The sequence below is a fragment of the Canis lupus genome, chromosome 18 (assembly GCF_011100685.1).
Source record: "Canis lupus familiaris isolate Mischka breed German Shepherd chromosome 18, alternate assembly UU_Cfam_GSD_1.0, whole genome shotgun sequence".
Taxonomy (NCBI): Eukaryota; Metazoa; Chordata; class Mammalia; order Carnivora; family Canidae; genus Canis; species Canis lupus.
The window spans coordinates 8,171,946-8,183,781 of NC_049239.1; the positions used below are offsets into that span (position 1 = coordinate 8,171,946).

Sequence of the window (11,836 nt, forward strand, 5' to 3'; positions counted from 1 at the left end):
AAAGTCAGCTAGGGACGAAGGAGGGATGTGACCACCAAGGTCCTCACTGCACTGGGCTCTCTTATTGAAGAGGTCAAGAGCTCAGAGACCTGGATTTCTTACTTAAAGGTTGGTTGGCATAGAGTAACCCTGAACAGAGCATCCAGGTTTGCTAACTGGTTTGCAAAATCAACCGAGAGCCTATACCCTTCATGGCAGGTTAGAAAGGCATGACTGTCTACATTTTCAGGAGCCCTGTGATAAAAATCAGCCATCCCTTTTTTCTGCAGACGTGTCTTTTGTTTTGTGCTTTGCCCTGGTCACCCTGAGATAAATAAGCCATGGTCCCTGTTCTTTAGGCGTTTATAGTCCGATGGGATAGGCAGACAGCCAAAAAGCAGACACTTGGAACTCAGCGTGGATGGGTCTTTAACACAAGTCTGCATGAGAGCATTCAAGAGGGGGAAGCAAACCCCCAGCATACTTGAGGATGTGACAGGGTGAGGCAGGGGTGGTAGCCCTCAAGTTTAACCCTCAGAGACGGGAAGGTGCATTGCAGCCAGAGCCCGAGCTGCAGCACATCCTGGCATTGCAGCATTGCAGCCGGATACAGCCCTACATCCCAGCAGGTTGTGCAGGAGTCGGAGTAAAAAAGGAGTCAGGATTTAAAAAAAAAAAAAAAAAGTTATATTTAACTGGTGATGGCAAATGACATGGCATGGCTGATTTTGAGAAAAGCCCACTCTGGTGCCAGGCCGAGGATTGACTGCCTAGACTAGAGACCATTTCTGCAGTGGAACCAGAAGCAAGGAGGTGAAGAACAAGGGAGGAGTTTGAAAGATGTCATCAGGAGAAATCATCCTGGTTTGGTGATTTCTCGGTAGTCACCAGACTGATAATATGGATCATGCTCCTGTGGCAGCTTCTTTCTCACTTCCCCTGGTGACTTTGTTATGTACGTGCCAGACTAAAAACATCCAAAACTTTAAGAAAGACAACAAGAAAAATGAAAAGAGTAGCTGTCGGAAGAGATCCAGCACTTCTGTCTTAGACAACGTGCGTCACGGAGTCAGCTCCGCGGATGTGCCGGGTTCTGGTCTTCCACTCTACAAGTGGAGGGAAGTGTACCAGAGAGAAGCCGTGTGCTTGGATTTCCAGATGCATGGACGTGGTCAGGCAGACGGATCTGTACTCCGTTTCAGGAAGCTTCTTCTTAAAAGTAGAAAAAGTCCAGCAGTTGGACTGACGTCCTGTGGGCTCCTGAGTGATGTCGCCACGCGGCAGTACGTGTGGCTAGGAAGTGATGCACGCATACAATCCCAGGGCTGACCGAGTGGAATCCAAGTGATTGGGTGAATTTTAATGACTTGCTGAGTTTAAGAGTTTGAGAAAGTGACATTAAGTCTAGCCCCCAGTAATACAAGTAAGCTACCCAGATTCATCGTTACGTCCCAGTGCGTAGCTGTATTTTGCTTTTCAAAAGCACCTTAGTCAAAATACAATAAAAATAAAAAGCACCTTAGTAAAAGTTGATGCATGTGTTATGACTCATCACCATACTTCCAGCGTTAATCAGCTCGTAAGTGCTACAGCACATACTTTTCGGGGGGGGGGGACCACATATCAAGCTCCCCAAAGTCCAACTGTACCACGTGCAGGACATTCAACAATTTATCCTCAAGTGTTTAATGAAGCAAGGAAAATGAATTTGTGGTCTCCTAGATTATGTCATCAAAAGACAATGATTTATGTCCTTGGGACATCCCAAGGACCCAGAGTCTCTTGTACCTTTAATGTACATCCCTAGCTCAAGAAAACTTGTCATCTCCTTTCCAAACACCCATTATTTAAAAGGAAAATTGGTAGAAATAAGGGCGTATGGTTATTTGGCTCAGTGACATCTGAGATGCCCCAAGATGTGAACTATATTATAAAGTAATGAAATCATAGAAACGTGGGCTGGAAGGGATCATGGAGATTGAGATGAGGCTCCATGTTTCACAGGTAAGGCTAATCAATTAATCAAATTCCCTACGGGGGCTATTTTGTTGTATATGTCCACGAATCCACGTAAATATAAGCAGATGGCCTCATGGACCTTGACTAATGCGTATGAGATTTTACATTTCTAATATTCTTTCTTTTTAAACGTGTCTTTGATCATCGTGCTATGAATTAAATTCTTTCTTCTTTTTTTTTTCCTTATTAATTCCACATCTCTTCTGTGTAATGCTCCTAAATGTCTTGTTCTCACTTCCTAAGGACAGTGGGTAATAAGGTGAGGGAATTTCAGCTTCTCTGCCCTTTTTGTTTTGTGTTCATTTTAACATTCAACTTCTATGCATTTGATTTCGCTGTAGTTTTCGTGCTTCTGTGACTATCTTTGGTAGTGAACATTACTCGGCTGTGCTTCGAACATAGAAGCAATGTGTTTTGAACATCCAGCATGTGGAAATGTGCAGTTAGATGGTGGAAGTCATTGTTCTATTTGTCTAGGTTTTCATAACAAATCACGGCCGGCCGACCAAGCAGATGTTCCCCAAGCCTATTTAATTATCAAATTGACGCATGTAAATTCACTCTTGGACCAGACGGGTACCTCTCTTCTTTGAGGACGACCGATCTGGATACATTTGTCGTCAGCAATTTAATCTGTAGTTAAATGTCTGAGCTCCTCTGAGCAGCCCTCGTCATGAGTGCGTTCGCGCCTCCTCCTGTGCCCCGTGGAAGCGTGAGTCCGCGGTGCGTGCAAACACACACAGAGTCACACGCACACGCCGGTTGCTGACGGTCCCACAGTGAAGGACCTCCAAAGCCCCGCATGCTCTGAGGAGCTGGGGACGGAGCACGTGGCCTGGCACGCCACCGTCATGCTGAAGCGTAACCCGAGCAAGACTTCACGAGCTCCGCAATCCAATTTGTGTCTCTTACTTTGCTCTGCTTGGTTGCCCAGGACAAACTTAGCGTGTCACATGGCACTCACTTAGAAAAGTGTGCATTTGCTTGGGTGTGTGTACTGTGGTCGCAGAACGAGTGTGACGGGTTCCACCGGGAGCCCTCCGCGTAGAACCCTGGGCGGCCCACCTGGGAGTCTTGTAGCGGAGTCTGCGTGGCTCTCTCGCCCTGGAGGATTTGCTCCTGGGGCTGCCGTCAGGCTCTAGTCTTTAGAGGAACGCTAGAGAAGGCTCTGCGGAGAGGTGGAAGGAGCGCTGGGCTGGGAGTCTAGGCTGGTTGTACCATTGACTTCGTTGACTTTGTGACTTGGGGCAGTCGCTGAGCTTCTCTGAACGTCACTTTTCTTATCCCCGCCCAAGGGGTCATACTGTTCTCCAACCGGGACACGGGTGGAAGTTTGGATAGAGTTGTGCAGACTGCTCACGGAGGGCCATTTGATATGGTGCCCCCCCGCCCCAGCCCTGAGGACAACCAGCTCTCCGCGCCCCATCATCTCTGGGAGCCCCGGGGGCGGGTGGTCCTTTCCCTGATTGAGAACCGGTGCACTGGGTCCAGTTCCTGACTAGTTGCAGAACTGGCTTGTGTAGGCCACACGGTTGTGGCAGGAGGGAAACATTGCCTGGTTCTCCCAGAGAAACGCCAGGGCACTCTAGGGGCAGCGATAAGGCTCCTCCCCGGACTCGGATGGCTGTCCTGGCAGCCTTTCTTCCGCGCTGGGTACAGCAGAAGCCAGGCGATGGAAGCTTTGCCCCTTACGGCTGCCTTTACCCACGGCCTGGTCGGGGTCCCTCGGAGCAGGCAGGTGTAGACGGAGGGGGAGAGGTTACAGAGAGCTTGGGGAGCCAGCCCTGAGCAGCTCAGAGAGGGCCTCGCAGGAGAGCAGGAGCATGTGCCCGGCCACACATGCCCCCACGCACGCTGTAGCCAAGCCGAGCGGGCCCACGGGCCAAAGCCACGCGGGATGATGGGAACCGCTAATGCTCTCGGAGCCCCTCAGTACCCGTTTCCCACGTCTTTCCCTATTGCCTGTGCTCTCTGGGCCTCACCCTAAGTCCCACCACAATCCTGAAGAGAAGTTAGTGGGCCCCACTTTGTAGATAAGGAAACTGAGGTTTCGAGTGACTGAGCGTTTTGCCCAAAGGATCAAGTCAAGTGGTGCAAGTAGGGTTGGGCCCGAGGAGCCGGTGGGCAGAGCTGGCACCTGGGGCAGGACTCCGAGGCTGAGGTCGCGCCCATCACCCCCACCCCATTCAGCACACCCCACTTCCATCTGCCTCCGCTGCACATCCACCCGACATCCCATCAGTCGCTGTGGCCGAGCGAGGCCGCCCCCATTCACCGGCACCCAGTTCCCCTCACTCGACCCCCTGGGCCCCCCGCGGGTCTGGGTCGGCTCCCTGTCCTCCTTCCTTCCCGGTGACAGCTCTTTCGTTTGCTCTCGATCCCAGCAGACATCTCAGCCAAGCCCTGGTGGTGAGTCTTCATGCAGCAGCCAACAGTCCCCCATCAGCAACTATTCCAACAGTGGGCTCGAGCTTCCTCTGACCGACGGAGGTGGCGTGGGAGACCTCGGGACCATCGACGAAACCCCAATCATGGACTCGACCATTTCCACCGCAACCACCGCCCTCGCCTTGCAAGCCAGGAGGAACCCGGCAGGGGCCAAATGGATGGAGCATGTGAAACTAGAAAGGCTCAAACAAGTGAATGGAATGCTTCCACGACTGAACCCCGTTCTTCCCCCCAAAGCCCCTGCAGTCTCTCCTCTCATAGGAAACGGTGAGTCCCGTGCCCACCTTCCTGCCCGCTCCGGCCTCCCTGCCCTGCCTCGTGCCCCCGAGCCCCTGAGACGGACCGGGCTTGCTGTGGGCCACTGTGTCCTCCGGTCCTAAAATGATGCTGTCACCGTACACGTCGGTGTTGCCTTTGTGGGGAGGCCGTTGTTTAGAAGCAGGTGTAAGGGGAGAGCCCTGGCACGGAGGGTGGGGTGCAGCATGCCAACGCCACGCGGAAGTCATGTTCCGAGGATGCACTTGTAACTGTGGGGCCGTGGTGCAGAAGTCCCCCTCCCCACGTGGACATTGGGGGTCGGCACTGCCGTTTGCTTTCCCATCTACACCCAGGAGGTCAGCAGCCACCTTGGTGATGTTTTCCCGGTTCAAGGAAGGCCAAGCAGCCTCTCGCATTGGCAGCCCCACATGGGGTTTCCTTCTGGGATCACCCTGAGTACCACCTGGAGCACATGGAACGGTGAAGCTCCCCACCCACCAACCCGGGCGTGCTCCACTCTCACAGGGCGTCGGAGGAAGGTCTCGGGGAGACAGGACACTCCTGGAATGCCTCTGGCCTTGTCCTTGCCTGTCCAGGAGCGCCGTGTCTGTCCCGGGCCTCCTCCCGACGCCCTGGCCCTGTGCCCGTGAAGGAGCTTTAGTGATGCAGGCTGCTCGGACGGTTTCGTTTAAGCCAGGGGGTCTGCAAACGTCCCCACCGCCTCGTAACTGAAGGTTCTAGGCGCGCAGCCGCATCCACTCTGTAACCATGACCCGGGGCCCTTGGGTGGCTGGGGCAGACGCCGCGTGGCCCAGGGGAGACCGGCCCTGGCTTCCCACAGGCCCTCGGCGCGGCCCCTTGTGCGTCCTCCCCAAACGATCGCCCGTCTCCCCCTTCTCTGCAGGCACTCAGCCCAGCACCAGCTGCAGTTTGGGCGGGCCCATGACCCTCCTCCCGAACAGGAGCGACCTCTCCGGGGTGGACATCACCATGCTGAACATGCTCAACCGGAGGGACAGCAGCGCCAGCACCATCAGCTCCGCCTACCTGAGCAGCCGCCGCTCCTCGGGCATCTCCCCCTGCTTTTCCAGCCGCCGGTCCAGCGAGGCGTCCCAGGCCGAGGGCCGGCCCCAGAACGTGAGCGTGGCCGACTCCTACGACCCCATCTCCACCGACGCGTCGCGCAGGTCCAGCGAGGCGAGCCAGGGCGACGGGCTGCCCAGCCTGCTCAGCCTCACGCCGGCGCAGCAGTACCGCCTGAAGGCCAAGTACGCGGCGGCCACGGGCGGGCCGCCCCCCACCCCGCTGCCCAACATGGAGAGGATGAGCCTCAAGACCAGGATGGCCCTGCTCGGGGACGCCCGGGAGCCCGCGGGGGCCCTGCCGCCCGTGCCCCCTCCGCGGCGGTGCAGCGACGGCGGCGCCCACGGCTACGGCCGCCGCCCCCTGCTGCCCCTGGACGCGCTGGGCAACGGCGTGCGCAGGGCCAGCGACCCGGTGCGGACGGCGTCCGACGGCCTCTCCCTGCCCCGCGTGCAGCGCTTCGGCAGCCTTCACAGCTTCAACCCGCCCGGGCCGCCTCCCACCCTGGAGAAGCGGCACCTGGTGCTCCAGAATTACACGCGGCCCGACGGCGGCCAGCCCCGCCACTTCCCGCCGTCCCCCTGTCCGCCGAGCATCACCGAGAACGTCACCCTGGAGGCCCTGACCATGGACGCCGACGTGAGCCTCACCGATGAGGACTTCCTGCCCGACGACGTGGTGCAGTATCTGAATTCCCAGAACCCGGCCGGGTTCGAGCAGCCCTTCCAGAGCGCCGTCTCCGAGGACAGCAAAGCGCCCCACGGGCCCGGCGACTTCGACGGCCCGGGGCTGCCGGACGGTCACGCGGGCCACCCAGGCCACCCGGGCCACCCGGGCCCCGCCGGCCAGCCGTACCGCCCGCTGGAGCAGCCGTGCCCCGAAGCCAGCAAAGCCGACCTGCCCATTCAGTGGAACGAAGTGAGCTCGGGCAGCGCCGACCTGTGCTCCTCCAAGCTCAAGTGTGGCCAGCGGCCGGCGGCGCAGCAGGCCCGGGCCTTCGGCTTCTACGGCAACGTGGGCGCCCCCCCGCAGCCCGCCTTGCGGAGCGGGCCCGGCCCCGCCGGCGCCTATGCCCCCCTGGCCGAGCCCGGCCCGGCCTACGGCGGCCCCGAGCCCTTGGCGGGCCACGGCGCTGGAGCGGGCAGCCCCGGAGACGCGTTCCACGAACAGCCCTGCAAGGCCCCGCAGTTCGGGAGCTGCCTGGGCAGGCAGCCGGGCGCCCCCGGCCCCCTCGACGGCGGCTGCGCTGCGGCGGCAAAGCTCAAGAGCAGCACGGCGCCGGGGCCCGGGGGCCAGCCCGACTTTGGCCTGCTGCCGGGGCCCGGCGAGTCAGCGGGCGGCGCCGGGAGCGGCCTGGCCACCCAAGACCTGGCAGGACAGGGGTACCTGGCCCATCCGCTGCTCCACGACGGCGTGCCCCACCAAGGGGCGGGCCGCGCAGGCCAGCAGATGCTAGGGCAGGTTAGCGCTACCTCACACGTCAACGTCTATCTGGGGCCCGAGGGCGGCCTGCCAGGGCCGCCGTGCGTCAGCGGCCAGCCCGCCGGCTTGGCGGCCACCCGGGGCTACCAGCCGTGTGCGGCCTACGGGGGCGGCAGGCGCCAGGCTGTGCCGAGGGGCAGCCTCGCTCTGCAGCAGGCACAGCTCAGTGACCCAAGTCCGACCTGCAGGGTGAACGGCATCAAGGTGGAGATGCAGGGGCAGCCCCATCAGCTCTGTTCGAACACGCAGAGTTACTCTGGTCAGTTCTATGACCAAACCGTTGGCTTCAGTCAGCAAGACATGAAAACTGGTTCATTCTCCATTTCAGAAGCCAGCTGCCTGCTACAGGGGGCCAGCGCCGAGAACTCTGAATTACTTTCCCCAGGTGCTAACCAGGTGACGAGCACGGTTGACAGCCTCGACAGTCATGACCTGGAAGGGGTGCAGATCGATTTTGACGCCATCATAGACGACGGGGACCACGCCAGCCTGATGTCAGGAGCCCTGAGTCCCAGTATCATCCAGAACCTCTCCCATAGCTCCTCCCGCCTCACGACACCCCGCGCGTCCCTCCCGCTGCCCACGCTGTCCGTGAGCACCACCAACATGGCCATCGGGGACATGAGCTCCCTGCTGACCTCCCTGGCGGAAGAAAGCAAATTCCTTGCAGTGATGCAGTAGACGTTAGGGGAAAGGCTGCCAACCAACGTGAAACTTTAGGGGTTTAAAAAAAGATTAAACGGACTCAGTTTTTTGCCGGTTTGTTTTTTGTTTTTCATTTTTGTTTTTTGGTTTTTTTTAGTTCTGTATGTATTTTAGCAATCTCATCTCACCTGACTGGGATGTGTTTCAAGTATCTTCCTTTTATGGAAAAGGACTTTGAACAACCCTAAAGTATTCTAGGGAGAAACTGTCTTCCATTTCAGTTTTGAATCAGTATTGTTACACTCGAACCATCCTCTTTTTTTTTTTTTTTTTGTAACTGTAAGCCCACTCCCCACCCCCTTTTTAGTAAACCAGTGTAAATGTGTGATGTGCATGTTCTTCTTTTCGAAGAGAGGTCAAACGACAGGATTTGACATGTTTCTCTGTTACTCCAAGGAAACAGGAGTTGGTGTGCTTTTGACCAAGGGGTTGCGCTTCCAGCTTTTTAAATTTCCCTTTACGTGTTTCTTTTTGTTCTTTGTTTTCTTCGGTGTTTGTGTTTGTTTTTGTTTTTGTTTTAATTCCCACATTGGGCACAAGAATCAGAATATGGATAGTGAGTTTAAGAATCCTTCATGGGTGTGCTGTAGCAGACATAACCGATTGTTGACGCACTCCCCACTCCAGTTCAGGTTAGGGCATGCTTTCGATGGTGGCACGCAAGCAGGAATTTGGGGCTCTGGCGGATGAACACTAGTTTGCTCACGGTTGGGGTTTAGAATTCCTCCTGTCCGTCGGTGCACTCGGGGCAGGTCCGTCTATGTGTTCATTTCTCAGTTATCCACCTTGCTTCTCCTCCCCGTGTCTCCACGACCGTTCAGTGTCGCTCTGTGCTCCGGGGGCAGAGAGGGGCAGGGTGGTGGGTCTGCTACTTCCATCTGTTCCGGCAAGACAAGAAGTTAGGTAGATTGTAGAGTGAAGCTACTGCGTAGAAATAGTTTGGGGAACATTTGTGGGTTTGCTGTAGGTGTTGATTATAGTTCCATCTCTTTACCCATTATCCTAGATAACTGAGAATTGATTATATATAGTTCTAAGTATAGAGGTATCTAAACAACCCCACAGCCGACTATTTCATTAACATATATTAATTCCACTATAGTGAAGGAGCATTTCTATTCTAAGTGCCCTATTTTGAGGGATTTATAAAACTTCGTTGTAAAAGAAAAAGCTCACATACAATGACGTTTGGAATAAATCGCTTTAACCGTTGTTAGTATTTGAGAGCGCTAGGAGGATGGTGAGTAGCTGTGTGGATGCGTGCTCTTACACCCCGTCTATGAAACGATGCATCCATTTAAGAGGTTAAATGTTCTATGCAGTTGGTCCTTAATGTGGACTTCATGTATCCTTCTGTTTTGGATTAAAACATTTAAAGACTAAAAAGTGCAGCTACTTGCCATGTGCAGCCGATACACATAAAAGACATACTATGTGTGTACAGAGTACATGGATTATCCAGCATTTTACATTTAAAAATATGTAAACTATTAAAAATAAAATATTAACACCTCAGACTACCTGCTCTTTTGTGTCCCATTTACCCCAGAAGTGGGATTTAATCCAAAGTGATTGATGAGTCAGTCGTGTGGCTTTTTCCCTTTCTTCCTGTCATTTAAATTAGTAATAGACGAAGTCAAGTAAAGTAAAGCATTAGATGATAGGAAATAAGGTTAGGACCAGCCCATTTTTCTCACACTCATGATCTCTCATTTGGACCAAGAATCTAAGCATGGAGGTAAATTTAAATTTGCCCTTTGGGACTTTGTGGCTAAGAAGGTTGGGTTTGCTTTCAGGTGTCCCCGAAATCGTTGGAGGGGCGCTGAGGCTGCTGCCTCCACCCCTCCCCTCCCCCCACATCCAGCTCCTGCCTTGACGTCCAAGGATGCATCTGCTTGGGAACAGAGCCCAAAAGCAAGAGACGGCTCCCGATCGGAGCTGGGTGGAGTTGAGTCTACTTCCAACAGAACAGAGCCAGGCTTTTTGTGAGTTCCTCAAACGGGTAGTGACCCGGTCACAAAATCAGCGGTCCATTCCCTGAAGCTCCTTTTTCTGCAAACGTCAGAATCTCTACGCCCGGATGTCATCTTCCATGCTGTTGTGGTTTGGCCTGACCCTGTCCTCCCCCGTTTCAAAGCTTGGGACCTGGGCCTTCTCCAGCCTCCTGGGTGAGGACAGCGGCCCTCCTCCCTCAGAGTCCGTCCCGGGTAAAAGTCCCGGACGTGACCTGCATTTCTCCGTTGCCATGAGTTCCTGCCTCGTCTGCCCTTCATGGAAGGACAGCCGGCAGCTGGGTGAGGACTCTTGTCATCCCATGCCTCTGCTTTGCCCTGTGGTTCCAGATGATTCTCTTGTGTTGCTCCCTTTCTTCACCGTTTCGTGCTTCGTTTCCTTCCTCTCACCTTTAGATTTGCAGAGAGACTCCTACTTCAGCACAGTCTTTGTGTCTCTCTATGGAAATCTCAGAAAGATGGAGAAGGGGGAGAGGGAGAACGGAAGTATACTTTTCCAGGAGTGCCAGGCGGTGTCCCGACAGTTAGTGGAAGGAGGGTCTGCTGGGCCACTTAGAAGCCCTCCGTCTGCTTGCACACGTGCCATTCTCCTCTGGCAGGACTGCCCCACAGCTGCCAGCCTTCTCTCCCCCGTGTCAGGGAGACAGCAGCAACTCACTAGTGTCACATCCTACCTTTCAGTGCAGGCTCGTACATGGTACTCCTCTTGAACATCCATGTTAACCATGTTTTTATTTGTTAAGCCATTCACTTTGTCTTCCTTTCTAAAGAGCTGATGAGACTGCCCCGGCTCCTCCTACGTTGGCTCGTCCTCTTGAGCCACAGAGTTGTGATTCTTGCGATGTATGTGCCTTATTTTATGTTAATCTTGTTGATGCGAGGGACCAGTCGGTGATGCCCGGTCGGAGCTCGAGGCGGCATGCTCCCCGGCCGGCCAAGCGCACACGATTGTAGCAGAGTCTGAGCTGTCTTGTAACCTGGTTTCCCGTGTTGTTTTGAACTGATGGAGGATGTTCTCTCTGACGAGTTAATGTTGTGTATCCTGCCAACGTGTAAAATAAAATGCAAGTTCATTTTTTTCACCTTTTTTAGATTTTTAAAAAATAAAATGTGTAATCCTTTTTTAAAAGAAACACATGTAAATACATTTAAGTATTGTAGGCATAGTGTTCAGATGTGGCCGGCCCTGGGCCTTCTCGGATCAGCCTGCAGCCGTGCGACGCCCCCCTGCCCACCTCACGCCCAGGGCCGCAGTCCTGCCACACGAGGACTCTACTTTTGCTTTTCAGAACCACCTAGTCCTTTTGTAACAAAAAGAACGATGTTTCTTACAATGTCAATAAAAAAACGCTTTGTACTGAAATGGTTATGGGGTTGTTTATTTGATCCGTAGCTGAACGGAACCATGCTTCCTCAGGAAAAATCCAGAGCTTGCATTTGGACTCAGACACCCCGCCCCTGCCCCCCTACAAACTGAGTGCACTTCCGCCCTGAGACTCAGATTCCTCATCCCCACGACTGAGCATCTAAGACGCTGGTGTCCTCCGCTAGTGGTGACGTCAGGGCATGTCCCTGGGAGACACACCAGTTGTAACCATCATTGTTTTTCTTAATTTTATCACATTGCCAAACTCCAGGGAGGGAGTACGAAAGTGGTTCAATGTCCAACGACTGGGTTTGTTTCTCTTCTATAAATCCTCTTCTCTTTCCAAAGGATGTAGGACATAATACAGGTTAGAAAACTTGACATGGTGGAGACCTACTTTAATTAGTGGCTTTTAATAACTCACTTCAGACAGGAATGTAAGTTATGTCTCTAATCTGTCTTTTCTTCTATATTGTTTTCAATA

At 54.2% G+C, this 11,836-nt stretch overlaps 1 protein-coding gene across 1 annotated transcript in view; it reads left to right on the plus strand.

Moving 5' to 3' along the window:
* Positions 1–11,349, plus strand: part of GLI3 (GLI family zinc finger 3) — a 270,490-nt gene extending 259,141 nt beyond the window's left edge. The window contains exons 14-15 of the mRNA XM_038562653.1: positions 4,386–4,713; positions 5,609–11,349. Coding sequence (XP_038418581.1) covers positions 4,386–4,713; positions 5,609–7,950 — 2,670 coding nt within the window. The 3' untranslated portion in view covers positions 7,951–11,349. The remainder of the gene's footprint in view (positions 1–4,385; positions 4,714–5,608) is intronic.
* The last annotated feature ends 487 nt before the right edge of the window (positions 11,350–11,836 follow it).